General features: G+C 47.3%; 1 protein-coding gene across 1 annotated transcript in view; it reads right to left on the bottom strand.

Moving 5' to 3' along the window:
• The window catches only part of LOC134909715 (cytochrome P450 3A9-like), a 78,400-nt gene that overhangs the window by 31,084 nt on the left and 23,566 nt on the right, over window positions 1–23,750 (bottom strand). The window contains exons 7-8 of the mRNA XM_063916909.1: window positions 13,941–14,089; window positions 5,042–5,169 (exon numbers count right to left, since the gene is read on the bottom strand). Coding sequence (XP_063772979.1) covers window positions 5,042–5,169; window positions 13,941–14,089 — 277 coding nt within the window. The remainder of the gene's footprint in view (window positions 1–5,041; window positions 5,170–13,940; window positions 14,090–23,750) is intronic.

Raw genomic sequence — 23,750 nt, 5'->3', positions numbered from 1 at the left:
TAGCCTTTATTAAGGTAGGATCCCTTAACTGTTCAGACGCAAACAGATCCTTCTTTAACTCAAGGTCAGGCACACTTTCAGCTCTAACTACTATGTCTCTGTTCCCAGCAAGAGGGTCCTCACTGGACTCCCCATCTGTCACTTCCCCAGCCAAACTAGCAAAAGGTAAAGGGTCAGAACGTTCAGAGGACACACGTACAGCCATATTATGGCCCCATGCACCAAGGTAGGGACCAGTCCTGCTTTAACAACTGCTGACCCACAAAAGTTTCTATATTCACTTCAGCAGTGACATAGTGTTGGGTATCCCCATGTATGCAAGTTACCCTAATAGTTATTTACTGGACCTTTAAGCGGTTCACTAAGCCAGCTTTCACGAGGGTAACTAAACTTCCTGAATCAAGCAACGCCTCTACCCAGTTACCATCTAGGGACACTACACACATTTGTTTTTCCAGCTCAGGTGAAGGTACAACAGTAAATGCTAACGTAGCAAAGAAAAACATTCTGCGACATTCAAAGGCAGCATCACATTGCATGGGTTCTTCCATAACTGGGCAATTGGCAACAACATGACCTGGCATACCACACCTAAAACATTTAAACACACGATTATCAACTCATTTGGGCGGCAGAGACCTTTCTGGCCCCATTGGCCTGTCTACAGGGCCAGTATTTACAGTCTCTCCAATTTTGCGTTCTCTTAACCGCCCAGCAACGTTTTCCCACGGAACAGTCTTACCAGTCTTTACTGAAGGGTGCTGTTGAAGATCTAGGGGTTGCTGGGTAGTCATCAGTAGTAGTTCTGCCACCAGATACCTCTGTACCATGTCCACTAACTGGTCAGCTGTATCCGGGTTCCCATGGCTCACCCACTTGCGCAGTGGGCAAAGATCTCAAATAGCGGTCCATGATGACTCTTTCAACCATCTGAGGACCAGTTAATGTCTCTGGCTGTAACCATTTTTTGGTTAAGTGAATAAGGTCATGCATCTGTGTGCGAGGAGGCTTCTCCATGGCATACACCCAACGGTGCACCCGTTGTGCCCGTACTGACAGCGTGACTCCCAGGATCTCAAGTTTTTAGTTTTTCATAGTCCAGAGCCTCGGCAGGGCTTAAATCAAAGTATGCTTTTTGGGGCTCACCCGAAAGAAAAGGTGCTAGCAGACTGGCCCATTGTGCTTTAGGCCAGTTCTCACGCTCGGCAGTCCTCTCAAATGTGGTCAGATATGCCTCCACATCATCAGCCTCCATCATTTTCTGCAGGAAGTGACTGGCCCCTATGGAACTAGAGCTGGTCGGAGCACTGGCAGCGACATTTCCAGTCCGTGCTGCAAGGCTCTGCACCACTTCTGTTAAGGCTTCTCTATCAAGAGCCAACTGCTGTAGTCTCCTATTCTCTTCAATGGCCACCTGCTGTTGTCTGTTGGCCGCCTGCTGAGCCGCTGTAGCTTGCAGCAAGGCCTTAAGAAGTTCCTCCATGTCAACAGGTTTTTCGGGCTGCTTTGTAGCTGCTTTCACCCAGGACATATATTGAATCTTCAGGGGTGAGTCTCAGCAACTTCACACTGGGCTGTATCTGCATAAACCACAGTTTTCTGCAGGTCTCATAAAGCTGCGGCTTTCACTTATGCGCAGAACAGAATGCTCGCATTCTCCACCAACTTGTAAGACTGTAGGGGGAACAGGCGCCGTCTCCTGGGGTAGACAGCAGTGTGCAGCAGCTGAGAGACCATACAAGTCCAGTTTTGTGGTGCAACTGGCCGCAACCAGTTTTATTAAGCAGAAAATAAAAATAAACATCAAAAGAAAATGACTTGCCTGTCCGGCACTAACTATACACAAGATGTACCTGACTGTCTCTAAACAAAACACAGAGTTTTTCCACTAAGTACTGTGTGGCTCACACAGGGCTACGATCATGACCATTGTCAAAGTCAGAAAAATATCTCTATGCACACTACCATATTTGCACCTCATACAGGTCCGTGCTGCGCATGCGTGCGCTCTCCCGCATACCCGCTGTTACATGCACCCGCAGGGGCACGGTATGCGTATTTACGGTAGAGTTTATGTGTTCGTAGCATGCGACTCAATCGTTACATATTTTCACTATATAATGTATTTTAAAGATCATGGTCCCTTTGATAGATTCTGAAAGTTTAGTTAATATAGCATGTTCCTGGACAGAGAGATCCCTCTTTGTATTGTACGAAGGGTCCAACATGGGTCATACAGTGGTGTTTAGTATCCATCGGAAGAGTATTTAATTAGCAATATTCCGGTGTTGGTTTGAAGCGGATTAATCGCTCGTGCGAATAGTTATGGACATAAGAAGTTTATGTCCATTTACTATTATTTGCACTTACTTATCCATGCGGCGGGAAACCTAGTTACCCACCCACCTGAGCAGTTGGAAGTAGCCACAGCCCACCTGTATGAATCAACCTATGACCTTTTGTTATAATGCGAAGCCGAATTCCTGTGTCCAATGAACAATGAGATTGTAGGGACCATTGAATTGTATTGTGTGTGGGGCATAAATAGACAAGCCGATGGTATCCAGGTCACTCTCTTCAACGGTTCTCATTGCTGATAATCGGGAGCTGGATATTCAGAGGCGCATGCGATCGTTTCCCCTTGTGCGTAAGTTTTCTCCGCAATCATATTGTCTTATTGTTATTGTGAGCCATTTCTCTCTCTCTCTCTCTCTCTTCTCCTCTTTCTCTCTTATTTTCCCTTAAAACGTAATTGTATTGTATTGTATTTCCTGTGTAGTTATCTGGTTAGTTAGTCTATGTTATATTGTAGTGTATGACTTGTATTGTATTAATTCTTTTGCAAGTATAACATTCATAATATATATATAAGGCGTTGGACCCTAAGCCCAGGTATCTGTGTATTTCTTATAGTGTTAAGTATTCTCAGAGCGTCGGTGACGCTCGAACAGCTTTTGAGTTAATAAGGTTACACAAGGTTGCATCTACACTCTATCACTACACTAAGGTTTTGCTGCATAATACACTGTTTATGGTTTAGATATAAAGGTTTAACATTGTGAGCGTCAGCGCCGCTGGTGATCTCCTCGTGGTCCCGAGCGTCCGCTACGCTATAGCAAACCATTACGTTAGTCGGCAGCCAATAGCGTGCCTGCCTGTGTTCCCTTGGCCGTGAGCGAACGTGACGCTTGAGCGTCTCGACCACGGCTAAGCGAGTGTTACGCAACGTGCGTACCCTTACGGTACTCCATACGATAAATAGCGTACATTGTTCTTAGACCTCTTAAAGGGTTTTATATAAGATAAATATTTAGCTTCATCACCATAGACATGTGGGGGGATGCCCAGCACAGGGCTATCCCACCCAGTATGTCAGTGCCAACTCTCCCCCCCAGAGAAGTACAAAAGCATCACACAGCGACACTTTAGGAGTAGCTCCCGGCCAGCGCAGCTTTAGCGTGCTGGCCGGGAGCTACTCGTCGCTTCCCTGGCCCACAGCGGCTGCATGTGACGGCACGCAGCCGCTGCAGCCCGCCCCCAGCATGGTCCAGCCACGCCTATGTTGAACGGACTGCGCCCCCCCTCCGCCCAGTGACCACCTCTGCCTGTCAATCCGAGATGATCGTAGCGCAGCGACGGCCACAGTGAAAAAATGCAGCATGCGATCGGGTCAGAATGACCCCCATTGTTAGGTTGGTCAGAGAGATAAGTGGAAAACACATGTAGCTCTTTGTATTTTTAAATGATGTAGGGGTGTAAGGCTCAAGGCTGCAGAGGCAAGGGAGGGGGAGGGGGTGCTTGCAGGGACAGATTGGCTCCCATTGACCATTCAGTGTGCTTGCACTCCTTCCACAGCAGCCTTTAGGTACTTAGGATGGGATGTAGTTACATTGCCGACAGTCGGGATCCCAGAGGTCAGGATACCAACGCTGGAATCCCAACCACTAACAATGCCGCCAGCTGGAATCCCAGCTAACGGGTGCTATTCCTACTCGTGGGTGTCCACAACACCCATAGAGTGGCAATAGAACCTGTGGTGAGCGCAGCGAGTCTCTGAGCCTGCAGTGTGGCGAGTGCAGTGAGCCCGCAAGGGGCTTCGTGGCGCTCGCCCCACTGCCGGCATTCTAGCCGAGATACTGGTGTCGGTATGCTGACTGCCGGGATCCCGGCCACTGGCATCCCATACCCAAAGCATTAGGATAGGTGTTAGAAGGCATGTGGAGGAGGTCTTGTGGACATGAAAGGAACATATGCGGAAAGTGTGATAGACATGTCAGGAGCATATGGAGAGGTCTGATGGCAGGTATGGTACACACTGAGTCAAAAGCTGTAACACACAAAGTGAATAAACATTTGGGCTCGGTTTTTTTTAGCAAAAAATTGGAAATTAAGTTATATTTTCAATGTAAGTGTGTACTGTATGTAAGCATGTATTTGTTTATACTCCTATATTGTGGATCCGCCAGCATCCCAAGTGCCAGAATCCCGATACCATCCCATATATTGATAGTAAGCTTGACTTCTTGAAGTATCTATGTTTTGTGGCTCTTAAGGCCCATACACACTAGCTGATTTTGAGATCAAAGTAGCTCACTTCTGGCGTTTTGAGCTACTCTGAGCTCAAACTCGGGCAGTGAGTATGGCCGGGCGATGAGCGCTGTTGCGTACTCCCGCATCATCGCTGGTCACCGACGTTCATCGTGCTGTTTAAACAGCCGAGTGAAGCACTTCACACAGTCTCCTACTGTGGAAAGTGCTTCACTACCATGTGAACATCGCTGGGCCGGGGTAAAAATCGCTCAGTATGTACGCACTGAGCTATTTTTCTGCCAGCGATGTTCACATCATCGCTGTGCATATATACGCTGGGCAAAAACGCTCAGTGTGTATGCACCTTTAGACTCTGACTCAGGATGTAGTTTGCAGTTTAGAGAATCCTGTAATTATTAATTCTCAGCAAAACAGAAACACCTTTCTGTCTTGTGACAATGCAGTGTACATAGTAAAAAGTCATCCGTGTGGTAATTTGAGGTGGACTTACTGGATGGTCTTCCTTCTGCCGCTTCTCTTTGAAACTAGTAACAGCATTCATGTAAAAATTCAGGAAGTCTTTTGGGAAGAAATTGACATTCAGCCCGTCAAGAATAGGGCGAAGGAAGGGAAACATCACTATAGAAAAATAAAAAGGAAAGAAATAAGTCTGTTAACCTAAGAAAAATTATGTTCTTGATTGTGCCTAATACAGGGATAGAGATATATATATATATAGATATATATATATATATATATATATAAATAAAACACATTGTTCTGCTATTCAAATATATATATATATATATATATATATATAAATAAAACACATTGTTCTGCTATTCAAATATATATATATATATATATATATATATATATATATATATATATATATATATATATATATATATATATATATATATATATGCTATTCATCTATGCAGGCTAACTCAGAGTTGCTGTCTGATGGTTTTTCTCTTCTCTTCTCTTATTTTTGCTCCTGTCTTGCCATGGGCATTTCTCCCAATAACAACAAAATATGTATTGTGATAAGAATAATCCCACCACACGTAGATTGAGAGAAGAGTTCTGGGGTGAAATAAAGGGATTATGCAGAAGAGAAAGCACAAAATAGGACAGTGGGCACTACAAGCAGATTTACTAGTGATATTACAGAGACTGATGAAGTAACACAGCCACACCCTAAACATTTAACACATTAAACACAGAAGGAAAATATATTATTATGGCGCCTTTAAGGTGGCATAAATTTATACATTTTTAGGACCTATTCTAAATGACTAATATTATGTTATGAATACTCTGGCATTTGTTGTCATCATATATTGTCAGTCAAATACGCACCAGCACTCTTTTATGTAAATCGTTTGCTTTGTGTTGTATGGGTTTGAGTCAGAAATAAATTCTACTGATTTTATGAATTCAATCATTGAAAGTATATACCTGTACCTGTAATATATAACACTAGGTAACAAATTTTATTTTTTGTCTCTCCTTGTGTTTTGAAGTATTATTTCCTAATTGCCAATGCTCCAAGAGTATAGAAAATGCCAATTATTCCCCATAATCTATACTTTTGTGACCTGGACAGAGATACTTTGAAATGTTCTTATTTTCCAGGACATTTCTGATACTTCAGTGCAATGTGCAATGCAGAAGCTGCTGAGCAGTACAACTGTGCCAAAGGGAAGCTCAATAAACACTGACTGTACCTCAAAATGCCTCCAAATGCTGCTACATCTTGCCGGAAGTCTCCGGGAATGGTAAGCTCACCGGGCATCAGCTGGGTGTACATCACAGCCACCGTCCGGACAGAGCATTCAGCCGCATCCCTGCTGTATCTGCCCACCAAGAAAATACAGTACTTAACCAAGAACAAAGCAGTACTGAACTAAGTAACCACTGCAGGATCACGAAGCGCTGGGCGGACGCCCAGCATCCTCTACGGACTACGAGAAAAGGATTTACCAAAGCTCCCAGAACGGGAGGGAGAGCGCGGAGGCTCCTGCAGAACTGACCTCAGATGCCAAAGTATCGAACTTGTAAAACTTTGCAAACGTGTTCGACCCAGACCAAGTACCCGCTTGGCAAAGCTGTAAAGCCGAAACACCCGGACAGCCGCCCAGGAAGAACCCACCTTACGAGTAGAGTGGGCCTTAACAGTTGTAGGACACAGCAATCCTGCCGTAGAATACGCATGCTGGATAGTGAACCTGATCCAGCGAGAGATTGTCTGCTTAGAAGCAGGACACCCAAGTTTCTTAGGATCATACAGGACAAACAGTGAGTCCGATATTCTGTGACGAGCAGTCCCCTTCACATAGATTTTCAGAGCCCTTACAACATCCAAGGACTTTGATGAAATTGAGGAGTCAGTAGCAACTGGCACCACAATAGGTTGGTTGATATGAAATGCCGACACAACCTTCGGAAGGAACTGCTGACGTTTCCGGAGCTCAGCCCTATCTTCATGGAAGATCAAGTAGGGGCTCTTACAAGACAAAGCCCCCAACTCCGACACACGTCTAGCAGAAGTTAAGGACAACAAAGTGACCGCCTTCCCCGTGAGAAACTTAACCTCGACCTCCGGTAGAGGTTCGAACCAATCTGATTGGAGGAACTGTAACACCACATTAAGATCCCAGGGCGACGGAGGCGGCACAAAGGGAGGCTGGTTGTGCAGAACCCCCTTTCAAGAAAGTCTGAACCTCAGGAAGGGAAGCCAATTGTTTCTGGAAGAAAATGGATAGGGATGAAATCTGGATCCCAACCTCAGGCCCATATCCACACCTGCTTGCAGGAAGAGGAGAAACCCTCCCAGTTGAAACTTCTTAGATTCACACCAAGATACATACTTTTTCCAAATCAGATGGTAATACTTTGACATTACTCCTTTCCTAGCCTGGATCAGGGTAGGAATAACTTTTTTCGGAATGCCCTTCCAAGCTAAGATCTGGTGTTCAATTTCCATGCCGTCAAACGTAGCCGTGGTGAGTCTTGATAAGCGAACTGCAGCAGGTCCTCCCGAAGAGGAAGAGGCCTCGGCTCTTCCAGCAGTAGATCCAGAAGATCCGCGTACCAAGCCCTTCTTGGCCAGTTCGGAGCAATGAGGATTGCTTAAACTCTTGTTCTCCTTATGAGCTTCAGAACCCTTGGAATTAGTGGAAGTGGAGGAAACACCGACTGGAACACCCACAGAGTTACCAGGGCATCCACCGCCACTGCTTGCGGGTCTCTTGACCTTGAGCAATACCTCTAAAGTTTTTTGTTGAGGCGGGAGGCCATCATGTCTATTTGAGGAACCCCCCAAAGATGTCACCTCCGCGAACACCTCCGGATGGAGGCCCCACTCTCCTGGATGGAGATCGTGTCTGCTGAGGAAGTCCGCTTCCCAGCTGTCCACTCCCAGAATGAAAATTGCCGACAGTGCCAACGCGTGCGTTTCCGCGCAGAGGATGATTCGATTCCTCCGACATTGCAGCTCTGCTCTTTGTTCTGCCTTGTCGGTTTATGTAGGCCACCATCGTTACACTGTCCGACTGCATTTAAATGGGTCGATCTCGCAGAATATGAGCCGCATGGAGAAGACCGTTGTATACGGCTCTTAGTTCCAGAATGTTTACTGGAATACTGGATTCCATACTTGACCACCTTCCTTGGAAGGTTACCCCTAGAGTGACTGTGCCCCAACCCCGGAGACTTGCATCCGTGGTTAGAAGGATCCAGTCCTGAATCCCGAACCTGCAGCCCTCCAGAAGGTGAGGCATTTGTAGCCACCAGAGGAGTGAAATCCTTGCTTTCGGAGAGAGACGTAGCCTCAGGTGCATATGTAGATGAGAACCCGACCACTTGTCCAGGAGATCCAATTGGTAGGATCGAGCATGAAACCTTTTGAACTGCAGAGCCTCGTAAGAGGCAACCATCTTCCCCAGAACACGAATGCACTGATGAATCGATACCCGGGCTGGCTTCAGGACATCCCGGACCATTGATTATATCACCAACGCTTCACCGGTAGAAACACCCTCTAGACTTCCGTGTCGAGGATCATCCCCAGGAAAGGAAATCTCCTTGTTGGCTCCAAATGTGACTTTGGAAGGTTCAGGATCCAACCATGGACCCTGAGCAGATGAGTCGTGAGAGCAATGGACTGCAACAGCTTCTCCCTTGACGACGCCTTTATCAGCAGATCGTCCAGGTATGGAATTATGTTCACTCCCTGTCTGCGGAGGAGAACCATCATCTCTGCTATGACCTTGGTGAAGACCCTCGGTGCCGTGGAGAGACCGAATAGCAGCGCCTGAAATTGATAATGACTGTCTAACAGTGCAAATCTGAAATAAGCCTGGTGCGGAGGCCAAATTGGAATGTGGAGATACGCATCCTAGCCTATCTAAGGATACCAGGAACTCCCCCTCCTCCAGACTTGAGATCACCGCTCTCAGAGACTCCATTTTGAATTTGAACTCCCTTAGATAAGGGTTTAACGATTTCAAGTTAAAAATTGGTCTAAACGAACCATCTGGTTTCGGTTCCACAAAAAGGTTTGAATAGTAACCCACGTTGTGCATATGAGGTGGAACTGGAACAATGACCTCTGACTTTTCCAATTTCTGGATAGCCTCCTGTAGGACAGTTCTGTCTGTCAGTAAAGCTGGCAAGCCTGATTTGAAGAATCGGTGTGGTGGGGTTTCTTGAAACTCCAGTCTGTACCCCTGGGACTCAATATCCTGTACGTGGCTGAAACGCCTGAGTCTGGCCCCCACCAGCCCGTCCTCCAGGCTGTGTGGTCCACCATCATGCTGAGGATTTGGAGGTACCAGAAGCAGGCTTCTGGTCCTGGGAGCCTGTGGGTGCAGGCTTTTTGGATTGTGCCCGCCCACCTCTAAAGAAGGTGGTAGGAGGCTCGGACTTCTTTGTCTTACGGTCCGAAAGGACTGCAATACAGATGAAGAAAAGGGTTTCTTCGTAGAAGGCGTAGCTAAGGGAAGAAAGGGTGAGTTACCCACGGTTGCCGTGGAAATCCACGCATCCAATGCTTCCCCAAATAGAGCCTGACCTGTGTAGGGTAGGTTCTCCACACTTCTCCTGGATTCCGCGTCTGCAGACCATTGGCGTAGCCAGAGTCCCCTGCGAGCTGAGACAGACATGGAACATATCCTTGCAGTCAGCGTACCCAGGTCCTTCATGGATTCCACCATGAATCCTGCAGAATCCTGTATGTTACGTAAAAATAATTCAATGTCACTACTATCCATTGAATCCAAATCCTCAAGTAACGGGCCTGACCTCTTTACTATAGCTTTAGAGATCCATGCGCAGGCAATAGTAGGCCTAAGCGCCACCCCTGAAGCAGGGTATATGGATTTGAGCTTAGTGTTAATCTTACGCGGTAGATCCAGGGTCAGGTAAAACCACCTTTTTCGACAGTCTGGAAACAGATGCGTCAACTATGGGTAGGGTTTCCAATTTTTTACTATCTTCCTCAGGGAAGGGAAAAGCAACCAGAACCCTTTTTGGAATCTGGATTTTTTTCTCCAGGTTTTTCAAGGATTTTTCAAATAAAGCGTTTTAATTCTTTAGACGCAGGGAAGGTTAGCGAGGTTTCTTATTGCCTGTGAAGTAAGCCTCTCAACCTGCTCAGGTGGTGTGTCAGTAATGTGTAACACATCTATAATGGCCTCAATCATTAGCTACACCCCCTTTGCAAGGTATACCGCCCCTCTCAGCACATCCACATCACCGTCTGCCGTGTCAGAGTTGGTATCCGTGTCATCTTGCATTATGGTCCCTGACAGCTTTGGTGCCAGTGCAGGGTATAGGCGCTGGCTCAGGGCGCCCCTCACAGAGCCGCACTATGTACCGCTGAGCCTCTGGAGCACAGATAATACTGCGCTCCCACCCTGTTGCCATCTTCACACCGGCTCCCTACTTGCTATTGGGGCCGGTGACTCACTCGCCACCGGAATCTTCTGGCTCTGCTAGGGTGTGACGGCAGTGCTGTGGGAGTCAGCGGACGCCTGGGACGGCTAACGATCATCACCCTCAGGAGCTCAGTGTCCTGTCAGCGGAGATAGTGGCTCGAACCCTGCAGGGCGGACACTATTCCCCCTCTAAGTCCCACGAAGCAGGGTTGCTGTTGCTAGCAGCCTCCCTGTGCCTAAACTCTAAGAAGACCAGAGAAACTCCTATGGAGCTCCCCTAGCTGTGACCGGCTCCTCCGGGCACATTTTCTAAACTGAGTCTGGTAGGAGGGGCATAGAGGGAGGAGCCAGTCCACACCCCCAAACTCTTAAAGTGCCAATGGCTCCTAGTGGACCCGTCTATACCCCGTCTATACCTCCATGGTACTAATGTGGACCCCAGCATCCTCTAGGACGTAAGAGAAATACCGTGTTCAGTATTGAGGCATAAGCAATTAAGAAACAGCACTGTCTACCCAAGGACAAAAATGTTGTTACATATAGTATTGTCGAATGTGTATCATTTTAGAAGGTTACTTTAATTACTGTTATAATATTCTACTAATTTCAATACTACAGCTTTACGCCTAGGGGCTAATTCATAGTCGCAGGCTGCTGCGATCGCTTTTGTGTCTTTTGCCGTTGTTGCATCTGTGACTTTATGCTAAGTTAGTAAAAGCCCTGTCCCTGGTATACAAGCGTGTGTCTGGCTGTACAAGGACTGGGACACTCACACTGTGCATCTTTAGATGCAACAATACCACTTGGGGCAACCCTAGATATTACCATCATACTCACCACTGAAAGTTGCACCTGCCCTGAGAGTATGCCTCCAATGTGAGTGATTAAGCATCTGAATTTAGAAAACATTTCTGTGACAGACTCCTAACCAGAGGCAGAACTCTGGGAGGCAACCGAGTCATCTGCCGCCGGGCTCCTGCTCTGAAGGGGGGCACCTGTCCTCCCATTCTGTGATACCAGTGAATTAAGTTAATTGATAGCTGCCGCTATCTTTTCAGTGGCCGACTTTCTCACTGGTCCCCGCACCTTACAAATCACACCCACTTTATTATACTGAATATACACATTTTACAAGTGTCACACCCAGGATTAGAAACCACAACCTATTACACTGGAAGCAGACACCTTACTGATGAAACTGTTTGCGCCTGTATAGGAAATATGAGAATTTTAACTATATGAAGATACTTCTCTGACAATAACACGTAACTTCATATAGTTAGCATTCTCATGCTTCCTCTACAGGAGCAAATAGCTCCATCAGTAAAGTGTCTGCTGTCACACACACACACACACACACACACACACACACACACACTTATCTTGATATAGGAAATAGGGGGGCACCAATATTTATCTTGCCTCCGGGCAAGTGGGACGAACTTACGCCACTGCTCTTAACACTGCCATAACACGCCCATACGACAGTACAAATCTATGTGTCTGAATTTCCACCTCCCAGTCACTACCCAGGCACACTCAAATACCTCCCAACCGTGCGTCCCACTCGCAATTGCACCTTTGTGTGTACACACTGTGGGATGCATGATCTGTGCAAATTTTTAGCAACTTAGATGTATACACAGTTGAAAACTATTGACCATTTGCATTAATATCAGCTCTGTATGCAACTCATAATCAGGCCTCTAATGTTTTTAATATAAAAGCAGAGACTGTGCAAAGAAAAGAAGACTTATAGTACAAAACATTGCTATATAAACAATTCTGCATATGCAGTCATAATACCCACAAAGCAGTTCTAGCTGGTCCAGTGGAATGGAGATGAGGGTATAAGTGAGAGACAGAGGGGAAAGCACATGAGGGAGGAAGGCCCTACTCGTAAGAGCTGACAGACAGAAGAGGTGACGTAGAGGGAAAAAACAGTGAGCAAGGAGCATGGAGTATTGGGTTGGATGAAAGCTGGAAGGCTTTAATAAAGAAGTGGGTCCCCCTCCCCCTGCATAAAATGCGGGCCCATCAGCTAGTATGTTTGGGGTAACCCCCTGCCTGCGCAGCCTAGCTGTGAAGGCAGTCGCTGGGGCCGCCATGCTTTGAGTCGCAACGGCTGCGTGTGACATCACACAGCCAACACGGCTAGCCCCGCAAACAGTCCGTACCAAGCACGCCACAATGCACCGTCCTCGCCCACCGCCAGGATTAAGTCTGTGATCACGTGCGATCGCAATCAAAGTCCTCCCGCATGCGTTTAGTAGCGTGCATGCGCGGAAACTGCCAAATAGCGGTTTCCAAGGATCACAGATTCATGCTGAATCGGGGCCTCAGGTCGTTAACAACCTACATGTCTCAACATACATACGTTTGGGCTGAATCAGAGATTAGGGGTATGTGCTCCCGAACTGCGTGAACAATAGTAATGTGTATATTCACCTGTAAGCAGAGTTATACCATCTTGCAGTGTGCCCCCCTATGTACACGCTTGCTTTGCCACCAGTCATAACCATCAGTACACACTTGCACCAACACTGTACTAGGTGGAAAAGATGCCTGGAAACAAGTGGATATTTGCTTATGTACAACTTTTGACTCTTAAATCATTGCTGCTTTAATTCTAGTGGCTAAATCGCTGAAAACTTGTAGAGTAATACTGATTGGTGTGTCTTTATACACATTATCGATCATACCAACAAAACTTCCACTGGATCTACGGAGGGTGCAGTCTCTCCACCAGAGTATGGCCTCCTATGCGCACGGTTGAGCGTCTGTGTATACAGCCACCATCACTGACACGCTTGCGTCACTCCCATAATATGCCCATAAGATGGACCATCTCCGTGCATGCTCTAAGCCACCTCCCTGTCACTGACAAGGAATTCCTGCTACATTTTCAACACCTTTCTGTGTGTGCATCTGAAATCGCAAACTGCGACTCTGTACAGAACCAACTGGGACACATGTGCAGTGCGACAGACGCACACGTAGAAGAAGAAAAAAACACTCCACTGCTTCCAACATCGACAGTGCGTGCGACTCAGAATGAGGTCCAAATTGTATTTATACTTTCTGCGCAGACTCTGAGCCAAAGCAGGACTTTGCTGGCTTCTCCTTTGTCTGCTCTCAGTCATACTTTATTAGACATATTATAGATTTGCCACACCCACCAATGATATAATAACACAGCAATAATGCTGTTATACCATCGTGCCTCCACTTCCTATTGTCAGGAAGACTTTGGGATTACATAATGGAGTACGAGTCAGAGGCAATCTGCAGAATGGTAAACCTTGCAAGCAGGCTTATTACAAATCACATAAAAGGCTACAAACAATAATTTAAAAGTAAATAATAAAATGAAGAAACTACAATTAAGGATATTACAGTCAGACTACCTTGTATTGAGACACAGTAGTTAGAGTAGGTGAAGCCAAAAATATATATATACTTTACCAACGACGAGGAGTAATGGACTGAATAACCCGAGTTTCAGTAACTTCTTGGTTTGTGTAACAAATGGATCATTAGGCTTATTTAAAGAGTCGATGTTCACACTGAACGAGCTACTGGTGATAACATCCATACTGTAAGCTCCCAAGACGCTAAAAGATTAAAGACACAATATTTGAATTAAATTATTATTGCTATCCTTTTATTTATATAACTCCTGCTTTATAATAAGGTTTCCAACATATTGGAGTGAAAAATCTCTATCTAAGATGTGTTTGCAATGTAAAGCTAGCCATACATCAGACCAACTTCAGACCAACTTTTCTCCAACTCTCCAAACCTCCAACTGTCCAACTTGTTTGTCCAACTAAAACAGTGCTCCACACATCTAAACAACTTTTCATCGGACCAGCAGACCAGCCAACTTCTCTCCAACTTGTGATGTCACAGAAGTAGGCGGACAGTGCCTGCCTACTTCTGCATGTTTTGAATAGTATATTTAGAAATAGAAAATTGCAGGTCTATTTAGCGTTTTCAGGGAGGGTGTCTGACGTCCGCTCCGACCCCTATCAGCCTGTTCTCATCGCACTGGAGGAGTAAGTCTTGGGTTACACACAGACTGCACAAAGTGGATTTTCGCAGCTTGGCATACACATGTGATCGCACACTTGCATGGCAAATTTACACTCCCCCTGGAAGCGGCAACTATCTAATCTCAGGACAGCAAAATTAGTAGCCCAGCGATCAGATCTGAATTACCCCCACACACCCCTCATGCTATCTATCCCCTTCTTTAGGGTTCTTTTCATCCTTTCATTCTATCCATTCCTTCCTCTCACTCCTTCTGTGTCTCAGGTGCCACGAGGGTGGGTGTCGCAGCACACAGGGGCACGGCAGGGGGGTACGGTGCCGGTCAATCCCCTGTATGTGACGTATAGCTGCCCGCTGCGCCCTCACTCACCTCCACCTCCTCAGTGACAGCCCGCCGCTCTCCGTCCCTCCATCCTCACATCGCTGTTGACTTACATGCAGCGGTTAGGCTTTGGGCGTCCTGTGCGCTAGCTCCGCTCCCTGTTACACTGGTTGGGGGTCAGGGAAGGTGGTTGGTTGGACTTCTTCTGTCAGCACGGCAGCAGCAGCTTTGTGAGGGGACCCAGCTCTAAGTTCTCGCTCCCCGATGACAACCTATCAGACAGTGGCAGATCTAGACCTAACTTTTAGGGGGGACAGTTTAAGAATCCTCCCCTCTTTACACATTACTCCTCCCACTTCCAGTGTGTGTATGTATGTATAATAAGAATTTACTTACCGATAATTCTATTTCTCATAGTCCGTAGTGGATGCTGGGGACTCCGTCAGGACCATGGGGAATAGCGGCTCCGCAGGAGACAGGGCACAAAAGCAAGCTTTTAGGATCACATGGTGTGTACTGGCTCCTCCCCCTATGACCCTCCTCCAAGCCTCAGTTAGGTACTGTGCCCGGACGAGCGTACACAATAAGGAAGGATCTTGAATCCCGGGTAAGACTCATACCAGCCACACCAATCACACCGTACAACTTGGGATTTGAACCCAGTTAACAGTATGATAACAACGAAGTAGCCTCTAAAAAAGATGGCTCACAACAATAATAACCCGATTTTTGTAACAATAACTATGTACAAGTATTGCAGACAATCCGCACTTGGGATGGGCGCCCAGCATCCACTACGGACTATGAGAAATAGAATTATCGGTAAGTAAATTCTTATTTTCTCTAACGTCCTAGTGGATGCTGGGGACTCCGTCAGGACCATGGGGATTATACCAAAGCTCCCAAACGGGCGGGAGAGTGCGGATGACTCTGCAGCACCGAATGAGAGAACTCCAGGTCCTCTTTAGCCAGAGTATCAAATTTGTAAAATTTTACAAACGTGTTCTCCCCTGACCACGTAGCTGCTCGGCAAAGTTGTAATGCCGAGACCCCTCGGGCAGCCGCCCAAGATGAGCCCACCTTCCTTGTGGAGTGGGCTTTTACAGTTTTAGGCTGTGGCAGGCCTGCCACAGAATGTGCAAGTTGGATTGTGCTACAGATCCAACGAGCAATCGTCTGCTTAGACGCAGGAGCACCCATCTTGTTGGGTGCATATAAGATAAACAACGAGTCAGATTTTCTGACTCCAGCTGTCCTTGAAATATATATTTTCAATGCTCTGACAACATCCAGTAACTTGGAGTCCTCCAAGTCGCTAGTAGCCGCAGGCACCACAATAGGCTGGTTCAGGTGAAAAGCCGAAACCACCTTAGGGAGAAAATGAGGACGTGTCCGCAGTTCTGCCCTGTCCGAATGGAAAATCAGATATGGGCTTTTGTACGATAAAGCCGCCAACTCTGATACTCTCCTGGCTGAAGCCAGGGCCAGTAGCATGGTTACTTTCCATGTAAGATACTTCAAATCTACCGATTTGAGAGGCTCAAACCAATGGGATTTGAGAAAATCCAAAACCACGTTTAGATCCCACGGTGCCACTGGAGGCACAATCGGGGGCTGTATATGTAGTACACCTTTGACAAAAGTTTGTACTTCAGGCACTGAAGCCAATTCTTTCTGGAAGAAAATCGATAAGGCCGAAATTTGAACCTTAATAGACCCCAATTTGAGGCCCATAGACAATCCTGCCTGCAGGAAATGTAGGAATCGACCCAATTGAAATTCTTCCGTTGGGGCCTTCTTGGCCTCACACCACGCAACATATTTTCTCCAAATGCGGTGATAATGTTGTGCGGTCACTTCCTTCCTGGCTTTAATCAAGGTAGGAATAACTTCCTCTGGAATGCCCTTTTCTTTTAGAATCCGGCGTTCAACCGCCATGCCGTCAAACGCAGTCGCGGTAAGTCTTGGAACATACAAGGTCCCTGCTGAAGCAGATCCCTTCTTAAAGGTAGAGGCCACGGCTCTTCCGTGAGCATCTCTTGAAGTTCCGGGTACCAAGTCCTCCTTGGCCAATCCGGAGCCACGAGCAGTGCCAGATTAAGGTCCACATGGGCCTGGAGCTGGAAATCAGGAAAGGCCTATTGCGTGCCGCAATGTGACTAGCGCTGTGGCAGTATGACTAGTGATGTGGAGGTGTGGTCTATATAGGGGGTGTGGCCTGTGCCATGGGTATCTCCATACTTCTATTAGTGTTCACCCCTCATACCTAGCCACAACAGTAAATTAACTAAATTAATAATGCAGAGATCATTGCAGTGACCGCCATATAAATTCTAGAGCATTGCAGACAATGCCATATAATACAGAGCTCATTACAGTAACGGCTAGATAATACAGAGAACATTACAGTGACATTCAAATTATTTACAGAGCATCCAAGTGACCGCCATACAATGCAACGAACATTGTAATGAGTACCATATAAAATAGAGAACTCCAACTACCACCACAAAATACAGAAGACATCACAGCCACACACTATTGCCTGTGATCTGGAATTAAATAAATCAGACTGCAAGTATATCTACCGTGTCTATCTATAATAGGAAATTATTGGAAGTCACACTTTTTAGCATTGGGCACTGGCAGTGGCTTTGGTCAGACACCTCACTGGAAGAATGCTTGGATAAACAAGGCACACCAGGCACAGTCCCGCCTCCCTTCTCTGGTCTTTACTCCCATCTCTGTTCTCCTGGTTCCCTTGATACTGTGTGCTCCAGAGACAGTGGGGGAGATAAATTATCCTGACATGGATCGTGCAGGTATGGGATGCAGTTAAAATGCCGGCTGTTGAAATCCCAGCGTTCAGGATACCGACGTTGAAATGCCGACAGATGAAATCCCTGTGCACCAGGGCTATTCCCACTGTTGTATGTCCAAGACACCCACAGAGCGGGAACACATCCTGTGGAGAGTGCATGAACACATCTCCACAGTAATACATGGGGGAGAAGCGGAGTCAGCGTGCATAACATTCCCTTAAACCACTTCTCCCCCATAACGACTAATCTTACATCTACTCCAGTGTGTCAGCACAAACACACCGAGCCTGCGCTGTAGTAAAGCAGAGCCAAGGCAGGACCAGCTGCAGTCCACATCACCTATATGCCGCAGCTCACTCCCAGCCACCCTGTTCTCCGTCACCATGGTGACATGCCCCACCCGTCCCTTACACCCCAGCATACATATATATATATATAAACATATGAGAAAAAAGGCATAAATATAAATACATTAATCTACCCTCCTGACGCCACATATTATAATGATAAAAAAATCTGACTAGAATTCAGATTATTTACCTCAGCTTCAACTCTATCAGGTGACAGGTCTCAGTCAGTCAGGAGGTACTCTGCCTCTGTGCTGGGTGCAGTGGTAACATCACACAGCGCAGTGGAGGTGCCCACGAACTCTATATGGTGGTGGGAGGGCTTCTGACGCCTTCCATACTGTCCACCCTCCTTTTCACTTGTGTGCCTCAAGCTCCTGTGCCCTTCCAATTGTGGGTCTATGTATGTATGTGTGTATTTAAACATTGTGGTCACACACCGTGCTGCACCCCAAATCTAGGATGTGGTTATGTTACCAGCAGTCAGCATGCCAACCCTGGAATCCCGAACGCTAAAAATGCTGGCAGATGGAATTACCCACAGGGACTATTCCCACTCATGGATATCCATGACACCCATAAAGTGGGAATAGAACCTGTGGCGAGCGCAGCGAGCCTGTAAGGGGCTTTGCTGCACTCACCCGTCCCCCCATCCCTCCCACAGGCATTCTGGTGCCGGGACCCCGGTACCGGTATGCTGACCGCCGGGATTCTGGCAAAATTCTACACACAATACCCCATAATGACAACGAGAATAAAGTTTTTTTGAGATTTTTTGCAAATCGCTGTGAATACTTTCCGGATGCACTGTATATAGGGGGTAATTCTGAGTTGATCGCAGCAGCAAGAAAGTTAGCAATTGGGCAAAACCATGTGCACTGCAGGGGGGGCAGATATAACATGTGCAGAGAGAGTTAGATTTGGGTGGGTTATTTTATTTCTGTGCAGGGTAAATACTGGCGCCTTTATTTTTACACTGCAAATTAGATTGCAGATTGAACACACCACACCCAAATCTAACTCTCTCTGCACATGTTACATCTACCCCACCTGCAGTGCACATGGTTTTGCCCAATTGCTAAAAAAAATTCCTGCTGCGATCAACTTGGAATTACCCCCATATATCAATGTCCTGGTGAAGGAGGAGTAAAGCCCCTCCTAAACGTTGACCTATATATATTGTCTTATACACAATGGGCGAGATGCAGAAAGTGGAAAATTGCAGCCAGACCTCCGAAAATGCAGTTTCTGGAGGTTTGGCCGTGTGCTGCATATGCACCAAGCCCCGGAATGCTTGGATGTGGTGGGCAACGCCATCTTCAGATGAGAGGGATCAAACCGGACACCCCACGGCATGCGTCACTCAACACATACGCAGATAGGACTCCGGGTCCTAAACCCAGAAGTCCTATCATCACAAAGGGCAGCTCTTACAGCAAGAGCTTCCATTGTAATTTTCTTCATGCATACAGTGTTTGTAAAAGCTGATATGCATACTGTACCTGCTGCATCCCACCCATATATCTCTATATATACACAGTTTACACACACTGTATTGTATATAAACGCCAGGGCTTTAAGAAGGGCAGGGCAGAGCCAGCAATACTCATTCGCAATGGCGTAACTAGAAATTTTTGTCCCTCAAGCCAAAGTGAAGAATTTGCGCGCGCCAAATCCAAAAGGGGTGTTGCTTCACCAAAATGGGTGTGGATTCACTGAAAGGGGCGTGGCATTGCAGGAAAAGACTACCTTATACCCCAGTTTTGCAACCTGCACGCCCAGACGTTAGCCACCACAGGAAAGAAAAATAATCCTGATTCATGCCCTTTACATTATTTGTCATTTTTCCTCCTTATAGTGATGCCACATACTGCAAAGGCCCTCAGACATTATGCCACACACAATAATGCACATGACACAATATGCACACACAATAATGCCCCCGACACATTATGCCACACACCGTAATGCCTGTGACACATTATGACAGGAAGCGCAATGCCCGTTATACATTATGCTACACACTGCAATGCCCGATACATTATAGCACATACAATGCCTGTGACACATTATGACACACACTGCAATGCCCCTGATACATTATAGCACATACAATGTCTGTGACACATTATGACACACACTGCAATGCCCCTGATACATTATAGCACATACAATGCCTGTGACACATTATGACACACACCGCAATGACCCTGAGACATTATACCACATACCACAATGCCCGTGATATAGTATACCACACACCGTAATGCCTGACACATTATGACACACACCGCAATGTCCGTGATACATTATGCCACACACTGCAATACTTCTGATACATTATAGCACATACAATGCCTGGGACACATTATGACACACACCGCAATGCCTGTGACACATTATGCCACACACCGTAATGCCTGTGACACATTATGCCACGCATCGCAATGCCCCTGATACATTATATCACATACAATGCCTGTGACACATTATGACAGGAATCGCAATGCCCGTTATACATTATGCTACACACTGCAATGCTTCTGATACATTATAGCATATACAATGCCTGTGACACATTATGACACACAACGCAATGCCTGTGACACATTATGCCACACACTGTAATGCCTGTGACACATTATGCCACGCATCGCAATGCCTCTGATACATTATAGCACATACAATGCCTGGGACACATTATGACACACACCGCAATGCCTGTGACACATTATGCCACACACCGTAATGCCTGTGACACATTATGCCACGCATCGCAATGCCCCTGATACATTATATCACATACAATGCCTGTGACACATTATGACAGGAATCGCAATGCCCGTTATACATTATGCTACACACTGCAATGCTTCTGATACATTATAGCATATACAATGCCTGTGACACATTATGACACACAACGCAATGCCTGTGACACATTATGCCACACACTGTAATGCCTGTGACACATTATGCCACGCATCGCAATGCCTCTGATACATTATAGCACATACAATGCCTGTGACACATTATGACACACACCACAATGCCTGTGACACATTATGCCACACACCACAATGCCTGTGACACATTATGCCACACACCGTAATGCCCGTGACACATTATGACATACACTGCAATGTCCGTGACACATGCCACACACTGTAATGCCTGTGACACATTATGACACACACCGCAATCTCCGTGATACATTATGCCACACACCGTAATGCCTGTGACACATTATGCCACACACCGTAATGCTGGTGACACAATATGCCACACACCATAATGCCCCCGACACATTATGCCACACCACAATGCCCGTTATAAATTATGCCACACACTGCGGTGTCCCTGAGACATTATACCACACACCATAATGCCTGTGACACATTACGCCATGCATCACAATGCCCGTTATACATTATGCTACACACTATAATGCCCCTGAGATATTATACCACACACTGTCAAGCCTGTGACACATTATGACACACATCGCAATGCCCGTGATACACAATGCCACACACCGCAATGCGCGTTATATATGATGCCACACACCGCAATGCCCATTACACATTAAGTCCTACAGTAAGGCTTCTAATTACTTTTAAATTACCTGCTCGTTGCCAGGGGTTGTCATGCTCTGGGTGTCATGCTCGTTGACAGAGGTTTCATGCGCTGGGTGTTATATTCGTTGCCAGGGGGTAATGCTTGTTGCCAGGGGTTTCATGCACTGGGTGTCATGCTCGTTGCCAGAGGTTTCATGCGCTGGGTGTTATATTCGTTGCCAGGGGGTAATGCTAGTTGCCAGGGATTTCATGTACTGGGAGTCATGCTTGTTAGTTGTTGCTAGGGAGTAATTCTGCCGATCCCCCCTTCCCGCTGCCGCTGAAGGTTGTAGTGAGCCGCGGGCACCGCTGCCCGATCCCCCCGTTGCTGCTGCCTCTGAAGCTGCGGGACATTTTGGAAGGGACATTTTGCAGATTGATATGCGGACGGCTAGTCCGCATGTCAATCTGCTCTGAATCAGTGGCGGCGCCCCCGTAGCCCTGCGCCTCCGCAGTGGCTGCGGGGGTGGGAGTTACGCCACTACTCACTCGCTGCCACAACCTCTGCACCCTAGAAGGCACTTTCACCCACGCACCCCATGGGGAACAGATTTATGGGTGCCGGTCAGGGGGTGTGTGCTGCACAGGGCGCACGGATGCCTTGTTATGGGGCGGATACATGCAAATACATAGACAGGGGCGAGACCTTACACTGATTTGTGGGAAGGTAGTTCGGGCATGCCTGCAGGTTTCTGCACAGCCAGTGACTGTAATTCTTCCTGTGCTCCAGCCTCCACTCACAGCAGCATTTAATATCACACCATTAGTGCCTTGCTGCTAACTAAACTCAGAGGGGCCGTGAATGGTCTGAAGGGACTGTAAATGGGCTTCAGCCGAGGCATGTCACAGCCTCAGGCAAAGGGGACAGAGTTGTAGTCAGCTAGGGGGCGGAGCTACGGGCGGCCAGGGGCGGAGCTTCGGGTGGCCGGGGGCGGAGCTTCAGACTCAGAGGGGCCGTGAATGGTCTGAAGGGACTGTAAATGGGCTTCAGCCGAGGCATGTCACAGCCTCAGGCAAAGGGGACAGAGTTGTAGTCAGCTAGGGGGCGGAGCTACGGGCGGCCAGGGGCGGAGCTTCAGACTCAGAGGGGCCGTGAATGGTCTGAAGGGACTGTAAATGGGCTTCAGCCGAGGCATGTCACAGCCTCAGGCAAAGGGGACAGAGTTGTAGTCAGCTAGGGGGCGGAGCTACGGGCGGCCAGGGGCGGAGCTTCGGGCGGCCGGGGGCGGAGCTTCAGACTGCTCCGTGTGTAGAATGGAGTGACAGCTCCTGCTGATCGTGGGGTGAGTGGGGTGGCTGGGAGGTGAGCTGGGCTGTTGCTGGTGACAGGATTTTTCTTCTGTCAATACTAGCTGCACAGCAGCACTGCAGGGAGTCCTGTGGGCCTAATTTCATGGGAGGGCCTGGAGCTGCAGCTCCACCCGCCCCATTGTTAATCCGGCCCTGGCCACGAGTATTGTTCTTACTCCCTTTTGCCGTATAATTCTCAGTACCTTTGGTATGAGAGGCAGAGGAGGAAACACATACACGGACTGGTACACCCACGGTGTTACCAGAGCGTCCACAGCTATTGCCTGAGGGTCTCTTGACCTGGCGCAATATCTGTCCAGTTTCTTGTTGAGGCGAGACGCCATCATGTCCACCTTTGGTTTTTCCCAACGGTTCACAATCATGTGGAAGACTTCTGGATGAAGTCCCCACTCTCCCGGGTGAAGGTCGTGTCTGCTGAGGAAGTCTGCTTCCCAGTTGTCCACTCCCGGAATGAACACTGCTGACAGTGCTATGACATGATTTTCCGCCCAGCGAAGAATCCTTGCAGCTTCTGTCATTGCTCTTCTGCTTCTCGTGCCGCCTTGTCTGTTTACGTGGGCGACTGCCGTGATGTTGTCCGACTGGATCAACACCGGCTGACCCTGAAGCAGCGGTTTTGCCAGGCTTAGAGCATTGTAGATCGCTCTTAGCTCCAGTATATTTATGTGAAGAGACGTCTCCAGGTTTGACCACACGCCCTGGAAGTTTCTTCCCTGTGTGACTGCTCCCCAGCCTCGTAGGCTGGCATCCGTAGTCACCAGGACCCAGTCCTGTATGCCGAACCTGCGGCCCTCTAACAGATG

The sequence above is a fragment of the Pseudophryne corroboree genome, chromosome 4 (genome assembly GCF_028390025.1).
Source record: "Pseudophryne corroboree isolate aPseCor3 chromosome 4, aPseCor3.hap2, whole genome shotgun sequence".
Classification (NCBI taxonomy): Eukaryota; Metazoa; Chordata; class Amphibia; order Anura; family Myobatrachidae; genus Pseudophryne; species Pseudophryne corroboree.
This window is presented reverse-complemented; position numbering and strand designations above follow the sequence as displayed.